The sequence below is a fragment of the Petaurus breviceps genome, unplaced genomic scaffold, assembly GCF_028583685.1.
Source record: "Petaurus breviceps papuanus isolate PSGF00001 unplaced genomic scaffold, PetGlider_PUasm1.0 91041, whole genome shotgun sequence".
NCBI lineage: Eukaryota > Metazoa > Chordata > Mammalia > Diprotodontia > Petauridae > Petaurus > Petaurus breviceps.
Window position 1 is genome coordinate 12,828,682 of NW_027187400.1, and position 18,672 is coordinate 12,847,353.

Sequence of the window (18,672 nt, forward strand, 5' to 3'; positions counted from 1 at the left end):
CTAAGCTTTTCCAGACGTTGTAGCAAAAAGTACACAGGACTAGGAGTCAAAGGACCTGACTTCTAAACCCACCACCAGCACTTTAAACCTTAAAGAGCTCTACAAATGTGAATTTTAACCCCTCTCACTATGGTCTTCCCACGACACCCTTGTCAATGATACAGTCCTTAGGTCTCTATTACTGTCTTCTTGCATCTGGTAAAATTCACACTAGAAAAGATCCTTTGGTCTTTCACAGATGTCAAGGATACTTGGGTTTCCCCAGCAGTGAGGCCTGCATTGTTGCCTCAAATTAATTGCATTTAGATCCTCCAGAAAGTTATTATCTGCAACCCCATCTCTGACTTCCCTACTTCTCTCCTGTTCCTTGTGATTCAACCTGCATAGGGATCAAGGCTGTCACAGCTGAGGCCCCTATATCCCTGCCTTTCCCCAAGGGAATTTGAGTATCTTTTCTGCCAATTTGAAACCCAGAGTCCAAAGGCTTTCTCCTTTTTGGCTTCTCCAGATTACATTGCCTGTAATGACACCATCAAAGACTGCTTTAAGTACTGGTGTAAAACCATATTCTTTTGGCTTTGGACTGCAGGGTCATCATGTTGTTCCATTTTTCTAACCTACAACTCATAGGCACTTCCTTTGCTTTCTTGACTGAGGACTCAGTTTCCAACCCTCCAGTGTTAATTCTTTCATTATTCCAACCTTCTTTATTATAAGCACGTCTTGGTTCATGAACTATGAAAGCAGCCATCCCTTTCTCCAGCCACTGAATTTTCAGTAGTTTAGAGATTGCACACCTGCTCCCCACCATGCCTTGTGTTGTGTATTAAAGACTGCTTATGGGTGTGCATGGGGTAGGTAGAGCCAATGATGGAGAGAAGATGGGGAGAGTAGAAATATAGAATTAGAAGAATATCAGAGCTAGGAGAGATCTAAAAATCAGCTTTTTTTTTTATTTGATTTTTTTCATTTGCATTTTTTCACATTTTGCAGAGTCCAGAGAAGACATTATGATTTGTCCTAAGTCAAACAGCTGGTTAGTGGTCGGGGACACTATTTGTTCACAAAATCCAGTATTACTACTAGCTGTACTTGTATTGCTGTTTAACCTAGAGAACATCCTGCCTCTATCTTTTCAGTTCTCTCCCCCAGAGGAATCTCAAAAGGTTGTTTATTCCTAGCAAGAAGGTGACTTGCAGAGACGAGTCTAAACCAATAATTTTAAGTTGATAGGTACAAGGCACGGTGCCAGGGGCCATTTTTTTAGAATTAGGGTTCTACAAACCTTTATCTACCTTGGATTGCAAGATCATAGACATAGTTCTTCACCTGGCCACCAAGATGGGTGAGAGTAGCGCTCAAAGCTCCTACTCCACCCTGCACTCATCCCAGCTACCCTTTTAGTAGTGGGGGTGGGGTGGAGGGGAGAGAAGGTTCTATCACTAGAAACACAGCAGCTGCCTCTTTGACCCTGGCTTAGCCTCCTTCGAGAGGATTCGTGCCTTCAGCCCAACTGAAGCTTCTCCTCAGCCAAGGTAAGAGGAAGACAGTACCTCCATCCGGCCCCTTTAAGGAGGACAACTGGGGTGGGGGGAGAGAGAAGAGAAGACAGATCTGCGACTAGCGGCGGTCTCCTTCCAGGCCGCGGATTGGGTGATGCGAATCGAGGGGCGTCTTCTGCTGGCCCCAGATTAGTGGGTGAGAGGAGGGTGCTGCCGGCAGGTGATTCAGTGGGCTCCTTTCCCGCGGCCACGTGGGGAGGAGCACGGAGTGGGCCGGGTTGGGAGGGGAGGAGAAGGGAGCCGAGGGGAGGGGCTGGACTGCCTGCTTGGGGGCGGCCAGAGCGGGGACGTCCCGGCCCGTGGAGGAGCCGCGGCGCAAACACGCGGAGGATCCCACCCCCGACCCTGTAAGTGCGCACTCGGAGACGTGCCCGAAGGCAGGTAGAGCCGGGTGCTGCGCTACGCCTGGGACCCTGGGGCTGAAGACACCGTCACCGCCACCGCCACGAGAGTGAGTGGGGCTGCTTCTCAAGCTAGCGCCGGCTTCCTGTCAGCTTCTGGGGGCTTGCGGGGAGGGAGAGGGTTCCCTGGTCCCCCGCTCTTCTTGGCCAGGCTCCGCAGCCCCGACTGTGCCCATCACCCTTATGCGAGCAAAGACTGGGCGCTGAGAGCTCCAGGGTATTGGGGTTGGGGGGGAGGGGATGGGTAAAGGATTGCCCGGCCTCAGTTTCCTCATTTGTAAAAGGGGAAAATGGATTAGATTATTTTCGAGGATCTTTCTAGTTCCAAGGGGTCTGCAGCCCCTAAGGGATTTCTACTCGGGAAGTGTTAGAAGCCGAGAGCTCCCGACCAAGGCTACCAACTCTGTGTGTGTGTGTGTGTGTGTGTGTGAGTGTGTGTAGGGGGGCGGGGGTCTGAAGGGTAGCACGGTCTGAGGAAGACCTGGCCCAGCCCCCTTACCCCTAGACAAAGTAGAGCAGGAACTCTTCCGCTTTCCCCGCAGCTATCCTCACCCTTAGTGACTGGAGATTACAGTCAACGGGGATAGCCTAAGGAAGATTGGGGGTGGGGGGTGGAGGATGGTGGAATTCCCAGGGTAGCTTGGCCCCGAGGCCCTCCCAAGCAATGGTTGGTCTGCTTGTGCTGAGATCCAGGATCTGGGGAGACACTCTTGTGGTTTCTTGCCATGTGGGGGCAGTACGGGGACTGGCCTGCGCTGGGCTGGCCTGGCATTTTACAGTGGTTGTGATTGCCCCAGGCCAGATGGCAGGGGGTGGGGGGAGAGGCCAAAGAAAACAGCCGTCGGCCGATCACTTCAGCTTCGGCTCTTCTAAGGTGTTCTCCAGCTTCCCTGCCTAGCCTCTGGCTGTCTTTGGGATGTGAAAGGAGGAAGGGAGGGAGGGAAGGAAGACCAGAACAGAGGCTATTGGTGGGAAACTAGCTGCCTGGGTTGCTGGGGAACTGCCTACAGTTAGGAGAAGGCCATTTCTGTTCTTTGGGACCGGTGAGGGCCAAATGAATCACAACTCGCTTCTCTGCACTTTAAGATTTGCCACTTAACGCTTTCCTTCCGAGAAATCTGTTAAGGTGGGTAGTTGCATGTGCGCCCATTTTTAGAAAGAAGACTGAGGTTGGGTGAGGGGAAATGATATGCCCATGACCACACTGATAAGCATCAGAACAGAAATTCAAACCCATATTTTCGGATTCAAAATCCTGCAGAATACAAACCGTGTAGCTGCAAAGCAGGTGGAAGGCAGTGGTGGTGTTGCCTAGAAGGGGCTTCTGGTCTTTCCTCACTGGAAGTGGTAATCCCTCGTTTCAGGGCAGACTATCCCCTAACCAAATTCAAACATATTTAAACTAGCCTCCTCCACCCTGCATCATCCATCCTGGGGGCTGCTTAGGTCCCTCGGAGTCTGACCTCTAGGGTAAAGAATGAGGTCGGGTCATCATTGAATGCTGTTGGTTTCCTTGGAGGACTTTCAAAGGAAAAAAAATGTCTGGGAGCAGCTAGCAGCTCTCAGCCAGGAGCCAATCTGTCTGACTCCAGTATGTAAGCGACAGGAGAGGTGTGATCGCTTTCCGTGGCAGGGGTGCTGAAGCGGCCGTGTCAGCAGCACTGCCTGGGTGCAAGATTCCTCTTGTCTTCCCCCTACTTTCTCACTCCTCTCACGTCTCTCACTTCAGATCTTTGTCTCTTTGTCTCCCCATCTCAACTCTGCCTCTCCCTCCTCCACCTTTCTTTTTCCCTCATCTCAACTCTGCCCTGATTTCTCTCTCGTTCATCTTTTCTCTGCCATTTTCCCGATCTCATCTTGACTGTCTTTCTCTCCCCAATCTGGACTTTCTGCCTTGGTTTTCCTCTCTTCCATTTCACTCTCTTTTCCTCTCTCAATCTTTAGTCACAAAAATAATTTACTAACATAGGATTTGAAGGTTTTTCTCTTTATCTCTTCCCATTCTTTGCCCCAATGTGTGTTCTAAGGTCCCATGATTTCTCTCCTCGAGAGAGAGACAGAAACCTTCCATTGGGTGACTGACTGTTGCCATTCCGCTTAAGTAGCTGGGGGTACATATTCTATGAACAGACTGGTGGTATTCTTGAGGACAGGGACTGTCTTACTTTGGTATGCGTTTCCCTAGTATCTAACCAAGTATTTGAAACGGAATCTCACTTAATAGATGTAAACTGGTAGATTGAGTGGTGCTTGATACCCCCTGACAGATTACAGCTTCTGTAATTGTCATTCAAGTTGCTAAATTTTTTGCTTATTCTTCAGCTGGGTTTGGGCCCCAACCCTGCCATTCCAGAGTCTCTTTCAGGTATATCTCTGAGCCAGAGAACAAGAAGCTGGGAAGGGCCATAGAATGTAGAATATTAAAACCAAAAGGATGTGTGTGATGTTGGATAAATAATTTCAATTTCTCTGAACCTCAGTTTCCCCATGGATAAAGTAAGAAATCTCTAGTTTATCAATAAAGGCTCCTCCAACTCTAAATCTATGATTCTGGGATCTTGTTCTGCAAAAAGTTACAACTGAGAAGGCGCTTAGAACCCAGGATGTCAGAGCTGTAGAGAAAGAGTGAGAGTTAATAGTCCAAGCTTCTCCTCTCAAAAATAAGGAATTAGTCTGGGGGGGGGGGGAGGTAGTGATTTTCTCAAGGTTTCACAGCCAATAGAACAGACTTTGGAACTTCAATCCTGATCTTCTGACTCCTGGTTCAATACTTTAAGCCCTCCCCCTTCTATTATGCTTTACCTGTACCCATTATCCTGGGGCTTTGTCTTTTTTTTTTTTCATCCTGAGGCTTTGGAAGTAGAGCTGATATCTTTTTCATTCCTCAGCAGTCTCCTTCTCTTCCTCAGACCCTGAAGGAATAGTCTTTCTGATCTGGCCTTCTGGTGGGAATGGAGGATGCCTGTTACCATTTTTCTATTTCTCCTGTTCTGATCTGAGGAAAGCAGGATGTAATATGACAATGACTCAGAGTTATTGACTGCTTTAAGGTTTATAAATCATTGTCCTTAGAACAGTCTGGTGAGACAGATGTTTATGTATTGTTATCCCATATTATGGAAAGCCTAAGGTGAAATATTTATCTGAGTTAGGATTTGAAGCCATTCCTTATGATTACAGTCTAACATCTTGGAGACTTCCTTGGGGTGTGAGGGAGTGAGTTTATTCATCATGAACTCCTACCTGCAGAAGGCTGGAAGCACATACATACCCATTTCCTGGGTAGAGGTAGGAATTTCCAAAAATTCCAAAGCTGTGGGGAAATTGGAGGGGATGAAAGGGGGAGGGATGCTCCATGGAAAACAAGAAAATTTTTGTAAGGATGGAATTCTACATTGAGAGTATAAAGGAATGAGACTAATTTGGTGTGTTGAGGCCATCTGTAATTCCTAGTTCTGGGGCCTGAGGCTAGTGGTTTGCTCGATTTCAGGAGGCCTCAGTTGCAATGGGTTAGGGAAATCAGGAGTCTGCCCTAAATTCAAGATTAATAAGGGAGTGGGGAGTCAGGGTACTACCAGGATGCCTAAGAAAGATCTGACTTGCCCAAGTCTGAAATAGAATAGGTGATTAATGGGATCTGGCCTCTGCACTTCTAGTCTGGTCATGATAGGGCAACTGAGTTTCCAAAACAAAACAAAAGCAACAAGACTGACTTCTTTAAGCTTCCCAAGGAAATTAGTCCCTCCTCTGATATATGAAATCATAGCTAGGGTGAGGAGGAGGTAGGGATGGGGAGGGACCCTGAGTGAACTGAGGAACATAGAGCTCATTGTGTCCCTTGAGTTGGCATATAAAATAAGAGTTTGGGATGTTCATAGAAATGGGGGAAATATTGGGGGAAGAAATAATTTGTTTCTAAATTCAGCCAGAGGTGGGAATGGGTGGGAGGGAGGTCAGCCAGATTGCTTTAGTCCAAAGAATACTATACTAGAATTCAAGAGTTGTTTTTTGGTCATGTCCAATTCTTCATGATCCCATTTGGGTCTTGGCAAAGGTACTGGAATGCTTTTCTATTTCCTTCTCCAGTCTGTTTTACAGATGAGGAAACTGAGGCAAACAGGGTTAAGTGACTTGCCTAGGGTCACACAGCTAGTGTTAAGTGACTTGCCTAGGGTCACAAAGGTATTAAGTGTCTGAGGTCAGGAAGATGAATATTTGTGATTCCAGACCTGGTGCTCTATGTATTATATTACATCCTAGCTGCCCTTGGAAGTCAAGAGACCAGGGGCCAAATCCTGGTTATGCCAAATGTATCTTGGTCTCAAAGGTTTTTATTTGTTTTATTTTGTTTGAGATATAGCACTGTTTGGGAGTGAGAAGGAGCTATGGATCTGGAGTCAGATGATGTAGCCATATATGACCCTGAAAAGAAAATGTGCTGGAGGACTTGGGTTTAAAAGTTGACCCTCTACCCCCTGTACCAAGATATGCTCCCAGTGGTTATATAACTCAGACATAAAGAATGACATCATAAACAAATGAGAGAAGCAAGGATGGCAATACCTTTCAGATCTATGGGTAGGGGAAGGTTCATGGCCAAACAGAATCCCAGAAGGTAAAACAGATGATTTTCTTATATAAAATTAATTTTTTTGCACAAACAAAACCAATGCAGCTAAAGTTAGAAGGTTAACTGGGGGAGGGGAGGGGAAATCTTTGCAAGACTCAGAATCATTCTCCAACTGATAAATGGTCAAGAGCTAAAATAGGCAGTTTTCAGAAGAAGAAATCTAGGCTCTCAATTGCCACATGAAAAAAATGCTCCAAACCACTAACAATTAGAGAAATGCAAATTAAAGCAACTCTGTTCCACATAGAACACATCAGATTAGAAAAGATGACAAAAAAAAAGAGAAATGACATGCTGAAGGGACTTTGGGAAAACATACACATTGATGCACTCTAGGTGGAACTGTGAATTGATCCAGCCATTCTATAAAACAACTCTACTCCTCCAAATCATTAAATTATGCATACCCTTTGATGCAACAATACCTAATGCTGTAGGCCTATACTCAAAGAGGTCAAGAAAGAGGAAAAGGGTCTACATATACAAAAATATACCTGGCAGCTCTATTTGTGTGGCAAATAATTGGAAACTAAGAGGATACCTATCAACTGGGGAATAACTGAACAAATTTTGGCATTCATTGATGAAAGGGACAGTTTCTGAGAGACTTGGAAAACTTGTGTGAACTGATGCAGAGTGAAGTGAACAGAACCAAGAGAAAAATTTATATAAGAACAGTAGTGCAAAGACAAACCAGATCAAAAGACTTAAGAACTCAATGACCTATCATGATTCCAGAAGATTCATGCTACTCACCTCTTGATGGAGAAGGGATGTAACCAGGATACAGATTGAGACATAGAGATTTTTCTGAACATAGCAAATGCAGAGCTTTGTTTTGCTTGTCTATGTATATTTGTTGCCAAAAATGTAAGTTGCCTTAACCCCTTTATTATATCTTTGCAACTTTGGGTAATAAATCCCAAGCACTTATTAAACTCTCACTGTATGCCAGGGACCTGTCCTGTGCACTGGAGATACAAAGAAAAAATTGAAACAGCCCCTGCCCTCAGAGAGTTTACCTTCTCTTTTTTTTTAAAGCAATTGGGGTTAAGTAACTTGCTCAAGGTTGCATGGCCAGTTATTTCTAGGTGTGGTGCTAAGTATCTGAGCCCGGATTCGATCCTCAGGTCATCTCGACACTGGGGCCGGTGTTCTTACTCACTGTGCTACCTGGGAGTTTACCTTCTATCAGAAAAATGGCAAGTCACTTGCTTCCCTGGGTTTTCTCATGTAAACTTAATGGAAGTCTTACCAGAATTACAGGACTTGAGTGAAATTCTGCCTCTGATGATTACTACCTCCATGATATTAAACAAACACAACCTCCCTGAGCCTCAGTTTCCTTATCTGTACAGTAAGGGGTTTGATTTCATGAACTCTAAGGTCCCTTCCAGTTCTTAATTTAGGAACCAATCATTTCTCTTTGCTGAGGCTTCCTTCCCTTCAAACTCAATCAGTTAATAAGCATCTATTAAGTACTTACTTTATGCTGGGCACTAGGAATACAGAGACAAAAAAATTAAACAGTTCCTTCCCACAAGAGGCTTATATTCTAACTTAGGAGACAACACATACATATAGAAGTATATGTACAATATAGAGAAAATAAATATAAGATAGTTTTAAAAGTAAGGGCACTAATAATGGGGAGTCCTGCAGAAGGGGGTGGTTGGATTATAGGGTGCATGTAGGGGAGTAAGAAAACTGAGAATGCTAAGGACCAACATATGAAGAAATCTAAATGCCCGACAGGATTTTAATCCTGGAAGTAAAGGGGAGCCTCTGGAATTTATGGAAGTGGGAGGTGATATGGCCAGACAGGTGCTTCAGGAAAATGGATTAGGGAGATGGCAATTAGTAGGCTGTTGTGACAGTCCAGGTAAAAGGCTAAAAGTACTTGAAGGAGGTAGTGTCCCTATGAGTGAAGAGGAAAGGATATATATCAGATACGTGGAAGAAAAAAATGGACAAGACTGGGCATTGCATCAATTGGGGAATGGCTGAACAAATTGTGGCATATGAATGTAATGAAATACTATTGTTCCATAAGAAATGGTGAGCAGTCGGACTTCAGAAAAACCTGGAAAGACTTACATGAACTGATGCTGAGTGAAATGAGCAGAACCAGGAGAACATTGTACACAGTAACATGAACATGGTGCAATGACCAACTTTGATAAACTTAGTTCTTCTCAGCAATACAATTATCTAAAATTCCAAAAGATTCATGATGGAAAATGCTATCCACATCCTATCTGAATGCAGATCAAAGCATATAATTAATTTTCTCTCTTTTTTTCTTTCTCATGGTTTTCCTTTTTGTTCTGATTCTCCTTTCATAGGACTGATGTGCAAATCTGTTTAATATGAACATATATGTATAGCCTTAAAAAAAAGTTTTAGACATTGATTAGCTCTGTGGGGTGAGTTAGAGTGAAGAGTTGAGGGTGACATAAAAGTTGGGAACCTGGGTGACTGGAACCCATTGTGAAAGGGGGTTTGGGGAGGAATAAAAAGAGTTCTGCTTCAGACATGTCGGGTATGAGATACCTCCAGGACATCCAGTCCAAGATTGACCAATGAGCAATTGTGATATAAGATTGGAGCTCAGTAGAGAGGTTAGGGCTGGAAATAAAGGTCTGGGAGTCATCTGCATAGAGAAGATTCTACCCCCTAGAAGAGATAACAAAACAGACTTCCCCCCTTACTCCAGAGAGGTGGGGGAAACTATAGAACAAATTATTGTAAGCATCATCAGACAAGGTTTCTGTATTGGATGTTTTTTCTTCATCATTTTTCTGTTGTGACAAGGGAAGATTCTCATTCTGGATAGATGGATGACTGTGACAGAAAACAAAGGAAGTAGCAAATGACCTGAAGGGGTTGAGTTGGATGATTTCTAAGGTCATCTTTCAGTTCTAAAGTTTTGTTTTTATGACACTTTATTTGGGGAGGAGTCCTCTCACATCTCTCATTTGTGGTCCCCTTCGCCTCCACTGCCAGAAGCCACCATGTCACTGCTTCCCCAGGACTTGCTGCCTAGGAGATCAGCCTCTGGCCCTTCTCTGGGCTATGGGCAGTCCTCCCAGTAGAGGCTGAGATGGGGAGTTATTTTCCCCAGGCTGATAACTACAGACCCTTGGACATGGGGTGAAATGTGCAAAGTCAGCCCCAACCTCTCTCCTTGGGATTTAACAGTATGCTCTATTTCCAAAGCTCTGGAATTCCAGAGTTTACTTCAGGGGCTGGCTTATCCCCTCTTCTGCCTCAGGACCAAGCCAGCTCATCCCAGGCTGGGCCCTTACCTGATGACACAGGCAGGACAGGAAGAGGATGTGTCACTGCTGCACCCACTTCCTCCCCAGGGATAGGGTGAGTAGGTGCCAGCTCTCCCAGGGAGGGACTGTAGCAATTTCCAGTCAGCTCTCTCCTTTTTACAAAGAATCTCAAAGGGGGTGGCTAGGTGGTGCAGTGAATAGAGCACCAGCCCTGGGGTCAGGAGGACCTGAGTTCAAATCTGGTCTCAGACACTTAACACAAAAAACTAGCTGTATGACCTTGAGCAAGTTGCTTAACCCCAATTGCCCTCAAAAAAAAAAAAAGAAAAAGAAAGAAATGGTGAGCAAGCAGACTTCAGAAAAACCTGGAAAGACTTACATGAACTGATGCTGAGCAAAGTGAGCAGAGCCAGGAGACCACTGTGCACGATAACAGCAACATTGTGTGATGACTAACTTAGCTTTTCTTAGCAATGCAAGGATTTAAGACAACTCTAAAAGACTCATGATGGAAAATGCTGTCCACATCCAGAAAAATAACTATGGAGTCTGAATGCAGATCAAATCAGACTATTTGCTTTTTTTTGTTTCTTCTTTCTTGTGGTTTCTGTCATTGGTTCTAATTCTTCTTTACAACATGACTAATGTGAAAATCTGTTTAACATGAATGTCTATGTAGAGCCTATATCAGATTGTAAAATGTCTTGGGGAGGGGGAAGGGGAGAAAATTTAGAACTCAAAATCTTATTGAAGTGAATGTTGAAAACTAAAAATAAATTATCTTAATTTTTTTCAATTAACAAACATTTTCTTTCCCTTTACTGAGGAAAAACAACTCAAACCTGTGTGACAAATATGCTTAGTTAATCAAAATGAATTCCCTCACTGACCATGACCAGAAAAGTTAGTCTTGTCGGCTGTTCAGTTAGGTGGTAGAGAGAATCCTTCATCACTGGTCATCTGGAGTTGTGGTTGGTGGTTACACTGATCAGAGTTCTTAAGTCTTTCAAAGTTTTTTTTTTTTTTTTTGCTTTTTGGAGGGCAATTAGGGTTAAGTTACTTGCCCAAAGTCACACGGCTAATTTTTGTGTTAAGTGTCTGAGGCCAGATCCGAACCTAGGTCCTCCTGGCTCCAGGGCTGGTGCTCTATTCACTGCGCCACCTAGCCGCCCCTCAAAGATTTTTTTTAAACAACGTTGCTGTTACTGTATAAATTGTTCTCCTGCTTCTGCCCCCTTTCACTTTTCATCAGTTCATATAAGTCTTCACAGGTTTCTTTGAAACTGATATTTTCATGGGGGAGACAACATGTAAATGAGATCATAGTTAGATAGAATGAATCCAACCCCTTTCATTTTTACAGATGAAGAAACTGAGGCACAGAAATATTAAATGATGCATTAGAGTAGATGAGAGGTAGCCTTAATGGGGAAGACCATTTAAGGTGCCATGTGAACTGAGTTATGAAGGAATCAGGAGATTATAAGAAAAGAGGTGAAGAGGGAGGGATTTCAGGCATGGGGCAAAACCTTGGCAAAATCGTTAAGAGGGGCTTGAACTGGGGTGCTGGATGTGTGAGTGGAGAGGAAAGAATGTTGAAGAGAGGATGGTGTGAAGGGAGAAACAAGATTTGGCAGCTGATTGGTTATTTGGGATAGGTGACAGGGAGGAGGTGAGGATGAAAGGAGGTGGTTGCCTGGGTGAATGTCCAGGTCTCAGCTCCTGGATGGGATGCATACTGCACCTAGGAGTCTGCACATGGAGACAGGGAGTTGGGAGCCTGGCTAACTCCAACTGGTGGCTTCCATCTTCTTCCCTTGAAGAACAGGACTTGGAGTTTTCCAATCCCTTTACATGCCCTGTTCCCCAAACCTCAAACTTGAGGCCATGCAGGGGTGGGTGTTGGGCTCCATCCCTAGCAAGTAGGTCAAAGGACCCCCTGGGATGGATTGTTTCTTCCCCTTCCCTAGTCAAATAAGTATGGGTTGTATTATATAGAGGGAGGGAGCCCCTGGGTTTGATAACCTTGCTGAGCTCTAGATCAGGGAGTGTTCCAAGGTCCTGATGGCCAAGTTGGGGCTGGCTGACCTCACCCCCTCCTTATCACAAAAGTACCTGTCTGGAGGAGGGCCCAGTTTGGGGCGGGAAGATTCTCCTGGTGTGGCAGAAACACCACCAGACTTGGAGCACCAAGGCCTAGGCTGTCTTCTTGACTTTTAGTCTATCTCTGTCACCCTTGCCTTCATAAATAATACTCTAGATTCACATCTCACACTTTTCCCTGACTCAGAAATCTTCAGGGGAGCTCTGTTGCCTGCTAATAAAAGCTAAGGTCCTTAAGGCCCTCCATAACCTAACACCAAGTCAGGTCAAGTCAGTAAGCATTCATTAAACACCTACAATATTCGAGGCCAAGTATGGGGAATACAAAAGAATCCCTATTCTCAAGGAGCTCACAGTTTAATGAGAGAGACAATACAAACAAACGATATACGCTGTATAGCTATGCACAAAGATAGGTATAGGACAAAATCAACAAAAAGAAGGTTCAAAAGCACACCTTCCACTCTTATTGGGAAGGCCTAACTTAAATTCTACCCCTAATATTAGCTAGGGGCAGATAGGTAACCCAGTGAACAGAGTGTCAAGCCTGGAGTCAGGAAGACTCATCTTTGTGAATTCAAATCCGGCCTCAGATATATATGAGCTGTGTGATCCTGGGCAGGTCATTTAACTCCGTCTGCCTCAGTTTCCTCATCTGTAAAATGGGCTGGAGCAGGAAATGGCAAACCGCTCCAGTAACTTTGCCAAGAAAACCCTAAATGGGGTCGGAGGACTCAGACATGACTGAAAACGGCTGAACAGCAATAACATTAGCCATGTAACCACAGTGAATCACTGCTGGTTCTGTGCCTCAGTTTCCCTATCTGTAAAAGGAGGATCATAATGCCTCTTATTCCTTTTCCAGGTGTTTGTGGGGCTCAAATGAAACCATGTGTATAAACGGCTTATTACAGTGCTATGTAGATGCTAGTCGCTGTTACTGCCAGCTCTGCCTTCTAACAAGGCTGGCCCTTCTTTTATTCCTTGTTCTTGTCCAGATGTGGCCAGGCTTCTACTCACATTCATCCCCTTCTTCAATGTCAGAATTCCTCTCAAGGTCTAACTGAGGTGCCACCTCCTTCAGGAAGTTTTCCCTGATAAGCAGTTCCCTTCCCCACCCTACCCCCACTAGGGGAATGTTCACCTCTCTGTCTTCACATTTCTCCCTGCATTTCCTTCTGGATTTCTCTCATTACCTTCTCACATTCTGCAATGCAGTTGAAGGCCTGTGTTCAGGTTCTGCCTCTGATACTTACTGTCTGTGTGTCCTTGGGGGTGAATTACTTAAACTCCCTGGGCCTCAGTTTCCCCATCTGTAAGATGAGGGTGTTCGTCTCCTCCAACTCGAGAGCTATGGTCTATTGTTACCCCTGCATGTGTTTTACCTGCCTGTCAGAATACAAGCCTCCAGGAGGTAGAGACAATATCTTATTTCATCTTGTATCTCTGGAACCTAGCACAAGGTATTGTATACAGTAGGCCCTAAATAAATGTTTGTCAAATTAAATTTGAGTTCCTGACCTGTTTATTGACTGTGTGAGAAAATCTTTTAATCTTTCTTGGGACTCAGTTTGCTCATCTGTAAAATGTGGGTAGTAATAGTCCTGGAACTGCCTGCCTGACAGACTGGTGGTGTTCCCACTTTACCCATAGAAATGGGAACTGTGAGTAATTGTGTTTCTTCTGGGCCAGGTAAAGTCTAAAAGATTAATGCACGTACCCCTTGACTTTTGCAGCCTCCTCCTGTCTGGAGCCTCCAGAACTAAGTGTTCCTGGGGGCCATGCAAAAGGTGGGGACCGCTGGCCGGAGGGCCTCAGACACAGCCCTCATTCCGCACAGGTCAAGGGGCATTACCAAGTTTGCCCAGGTAGGTAGAACCAAAGTCCTCCCCCAGGATGAGGGATCAGGAAGGACATAGGGAAGGGACACCTGGTGACCAGATTGCCATAGCCAACCTGGCCTGGAGAATGAAGTCTCTTGGCCCAATCCCCTGAGGCCTTTGGGAAGGGTAGGTGGGAAGGTGGCCCTCAAAGAGTTCCTTACTCTGATTAGGAATTATTGCATGGGGGAGTGAGGCTGCCACACACACACACACACACACACACACACACACACACACACGGAATTATTACATTTCACACACACTGAAGTTGGGGTAAAGGATTTGTTTGGTGCCTGACCCCTGGGGATGATGGGATTCCCCAAGAATCCTCCCTGATCTCTCTTCCTTTACTCTGCTGCCCCCTCCCAAATGTCACTCCCTCAAGCTATTACGTGAAAATTCCCTGTCCGTGGTTTCCCAGGGAATGACCTGGTGAAGCAGGGACCAGCTCCCTGACATTATCAGTGGGAACCTGCCTCTGGGACCACCTCTCACTGCAGGCTGGAGCCTGGCAAGGGGGTTAAGTTGCTTCCTCTGGCAGTGTCAGGGAGACCAAGGTTGATGCTGAGGGCTCTGTGGTTTGACCTGTGCTTCTCTGCCCTGCCTTCTGTCCAATACATACACACAGAACTCCTCCCCTTCCCCAAGGAAGTTGAGGGACCAGGGCCACCTGAATACCAGCCCTTGCCACTTACTTTCTATGAGACCTTGAGGGAATCCTTTTCCCAGCCTGGACCTCACTTTCCTTATCTGTGAAATCAGGGGATTGGACCAGATGCCTTCTAAGTCACCTCCCAATTCTGGCATTCCTTGGTCGATCCTGGGCCCCTGCTCCTTGACCCTCCAGTGGCCAGAGCCAGGGGCACTTCTGTGGGTATAAGGAGGTTCCCTATTGGGTACCCAAGGGCTTCGTGTGGGGGAGTAGGCAGCAGGAGGTTGGAGGATGACGGGGTAGGGCAGGTCTTTCCTCTGATGTGCTCCTGTCCCCTCTCCATCACAGTATGTGGGCTCCTTTGCTGTGGATGACCTGGGGCTTCAGGACAAAGTGTGGATGGTCCAGCAGCAGCTATGGGCCTTGAAGGTAGGTAAAAATGCCTGGAAGGGCAGGAATCAGCATTGAGGTAGTGTCTACCGTGTGCTGGGCACTCTGCTAAGCTCTTTTTACAAATGTTATCTTTCTGATCTTTATAGCAACCTTGCTGAGATAGATTATCCCCATTTTATAGTTGAGGAAACTGAGACAGTTTAAATGACCTGACCACAGTCCCAGCTAGAACCTGTCTGAGGGTAGATTTGAATTCAGATCTTCCTGATCAGGACTCTGTCCCCTGTGTTACCCAGTTTTCTCTGACTAGATAGGGAACTGGAGGAGGGGAGAACCCAAGGAGGGAAAAAAATCAGGGTCACTCCCCAGCCCTATTGTCTTTCTTCATTATCACCCATTCCTAGAACATAGGATGCCAGAGATGGGAGGGCCCATACATCCCAGAATGCCAGAGCTGGGAGGGCCCTGAGAACACAGGATGTCAGAACTGGAAGGCCCTTTAGGACACAAAATGTCAGAGCTGGGAAATACCTCAGAACCTAGAATGTCAGAACTGGAAGGGCCCTTAGAACATAGAATATCAGAGCTGGAAGGAGACTTAGAACAGAGAATGTCAGAACTGGGAGGGCCCTTAGAACATGAAATGTCAGAGCTGGGAGGGCCCTTAGAAAACAGGAGGTCAGGGCTGGGAGAGCCCTTAGAACATAGAATGTCAGAGCTGGGAAGGACCATCTAGTCTAATCCCTTCATTTTTACAGATAAGAGGAAGTGATTGACCCAAGATCCCACAGTGAATCTCCAGCAGACTCAGGGCCAGGACCTGAGCCAGGTCTCCTGAATCCCAGGCCAGGGCTCTGTCCACTTCATCACACAACCGTCCTCAGCCTCCTGCTGGCCCCTCATGTTTGTGTGGTCCCTCAGTTTGAACTGAGTCTCCAGCAGTGACGATGGCCTGTACGCTCACACTCGTCTGCAGAGTGAGCCAGGGGACCTAGGGCATCCCCCTTTGGCCCCAGATCAATGCCTGGACCTCTAACAGTGGCTACTAAGTTTGTGCTCTCAGCTGATAGGCCTGAGTCCAGCAGGGCTCGGCCAGCATGAGAATGGGCCAGTGAGCCGGGGTCCGTTCCTCAGGCGAGCCTGGTTCTAACCACCCCTCCCCTTCTCTCCTTCTTTGCCAGGACTGCCCCAGACGAAGAGCTGTGATCCTCAAATTCAGTCTCCAGGGCCTGAGGATCTGCAGTGCTGAGGGGGAGGTGGGTGCTCGGCTCCCTGGGTGTGGGCCCTGGCTTTCGAATGACTCCTCCTCCCCACTCAGTGGCGCCTCCCTGCCTATCACCTTGGCTCTCCCCAGCTCCTTCCACTACACATTTTCCCCTCTGGTGGTTTTTTCTCCTTCTCCACCAAGGCCAAAGGTTCTCTCTCATTTTCTATTGCTCCACTGGGTCCATTTTCACTCTTACTGTTCACTCCTTGTCTCCCTCTCCCCTTAAAAACAGTCTTTTCCCCACCCCTCCCTTTTAAAGGTGCATTACTTTCTGTCTCAGTGATTCTGAGAGTGATCTCTCTAGCGAGTTCCTCCTCCGGCCCTGAGCCCAGAGGCTGCCAGGCCTCCTGGCCCTGGGTCAGGCCCAGGCTAGTGCCTCCCCAAGGTGGCTGGAACAGCAGCCTGAGCAGACTGCAAACCTGTCTGCCGGGTGCCACGGCTGCACCCTACTTCCCCCCAGCCCAGCCCTAACCAATATACGCTTTGATTCCCTAGGGATATTGGGGAGTAGATAAGAGGCCCTAGACAGGATAGCCTACAGAGGGCTGGGTTGGGGGAAGAGATGGGCCTTGGCTTCCTCACTGTGCTGGATCTGGAATATGGGGACAGGGAAAGCTATGAAGGACCCTGGTGAAGACTTGGAGCCCCCAGGACTGGGCACTGATGGGGGCAGAGGAGAAGGGTAAGGCTGAGAGGCACGAGTTCTGAGACTCATGGAAGTGAGTCTGGCAGGGTTGGACTGTGAGCTCTGGAACATTCAAGTCAAAATACATTTGCCAAACAACCATCAGTGCGACCATGGAAGGAAGAAAGGAAGCATTTATTGAGCACCTACTGGGTGCCAGCACTATTTTAAGCACTTTACAAATATCTTGTTTGAGCCTCACAACAACCTTGTGAGAGAGCTAGAGTGCTATCTTGATCCCCATTTTAGAGGTGAAGTGACTTGCCCAGGGTCACATGGTGAGGCAGTGTCTGAGGCTGGATTTGAATTCTAGGCCCAGGGCTCTGTGTGCTGTACCACAGGCTAGCTGCCTGCAGTGGATGTGCCTCTAGCTGGCTCAGGGTCAGAGAGTTGTGTTTGAGTCCTGCCTCTGGCACATACCGGCTGTGTCACCCTTGCTTCAGTGCCCTTGCTGCTACCCCGTGTGCCTTGGGCTGTGCCTGCCCTCAAGGAGTTTACAGTCACAGCTTTTATTTTGCTGGTCTCTAAAGTGCCTTCCTATGCACAACCCTATAGGGTACCAGTAGTAAAAGCATTAACATTCCCATGTTGTGGGTGTAGAAACAGACAGAGAAAGGTTAATGACTTGCGTGAGCCCCCAGTAGGGTGTGCCAGCCCCAAACTTGCTCAGATCATCTTGGCTGGCAGAGGGGCCCAGGGAAATGGCAGCTTGGCACCAGCAGCTGCTGATTGGGGCTAGCGTGTGCCAGCCTCCCCCGGGTCCCCTCTCACCTGTGTCCTGCCCCCTCCCCCAGACTCTGCTCATGGCTCATGCCCTGAAGCGAATCCTCTACTCCACCTGGTGCCCAGCTGAATGCCAGTTTGCCTTCATCTCCCGGAACCCTCGAAGCCCGCCCAGCAAACTCTTCTGTCACTTGTTTGTGGGCAGCCAGCCAGGGGAGGTACTGGGGGCCCCAGGGAATGGGAGGGGGGCCTGTCTGAGACCCTCCTGCTGCCTGTCAGTCTTGGGGGACATTGTGGGCATAGGGGGAGGCCCCGCAGAGGCTCGCCAAGGCTCAGTGTCAGGCAGCCCTAGGCAATAGCAGTCATGGTGCCCACCCACACACACACAAGCACCATGATGGAGCTGGCTTCAGGATCCTCTGTCCTCTTCCTCATGTTCCCCAGCAGCTGCCCTAGGAAAGCCTAAGACCCAAGTCTGACACTCCCTGTTAAATGTAGAAACACAGGAACAAAGGCCAACTCTCCCGTCCCTCAAGTGTACTGAACCCTCTGAGCTAACGGCACCTCGGCCCTTCTAGAGCCGGCCAAAGCTAACAAAGTGCTTGCAGTCTCTTTATCCCCATTGAAGAGGCTGGAATGTTGTGTGGCCAAGATCACAACTGTTAGATGTCAGAGCCAGCATTCAAACCCAGATCTCCTGCCTAGGTAGAGCTGGTAGGTATAGAAAGGTGAAACAGAAAGCATCGTCTGCCGTCAAGGAGCTACCACTCTGTGGGCAGGGAGGGGAAGGAGGCAGCATGAAAACAGACAAGTGTGGGCGAGATAATGTGAGGAGGAGGAATGAGTAAGAAAGGCTTCCCTCCAGGAAGGAAACGAGGGATAAGAGGTGAGGACAGAAAGTGTCCTAGGAGGAGGGGAAGAGTACACAGGTGTGGAGAGGTGTTCCAAGCTCCCTCCTAGTCCTGACATCCTGTGTCCTAAGGGCCCTCCCAGCTCTGACATTCCCTGTTCTAAGGGCCCTCCCAGCTCTGACATCCCGTGTCCTAAGGGCCCTCCCAGCTCTGACATCCCGTGTCCTAAGGGCCCTCCCAG

General features: G+C 47.2%; 1 protein-coding gene across 3 annotated transcripts in view; it reads left to right on the forward strand.

Annotated features, from left to right (window-relative positions):
* The first annotated feature begins 1,001 nt into the window (after positions 1 to 1,001).
* SH2D5 (SH2 domain containing 5) overlaps positions 1,002 to 18,672 on the forward strand; it is a 29,364-nt gene continuing 11,693 nt past the window's right edge. The window contains exons 1-5 of one of the 3 annotated variants that reach the window (XM_069079612.1): positions 1,003 to 2,013; positions 13,714 to 13,845; positions 14,861 to 14,941; positions 16,087 to 16,161; positions 17,652 to 17,798. In XM_069079612.1, coding sequence (XP_068935713.1) covers positions 13,759 to 13,845; positions 14,861 to 14,941; positions 16,087 to 16,161; positions 17,652 to 17,798 — 390 coding nt within the window. In that variant the 5' untranslated portion in view covers positions 1,003 to 2,013; positions 13,714 to 13,758. Of the gene's footprint in view, positions 2,014 to 9,592; positions 9,969 to 13,713; positions 13,846 to 14,860; positions 14,942 to 16,086; positions 16,162 to 17,651; positions 17,799 to 18,672 lie in introns of those variants that run through there. The other 2 variants (XM_069079614.1, XM_069079615.1) reach the window with 2 other exon arrangements.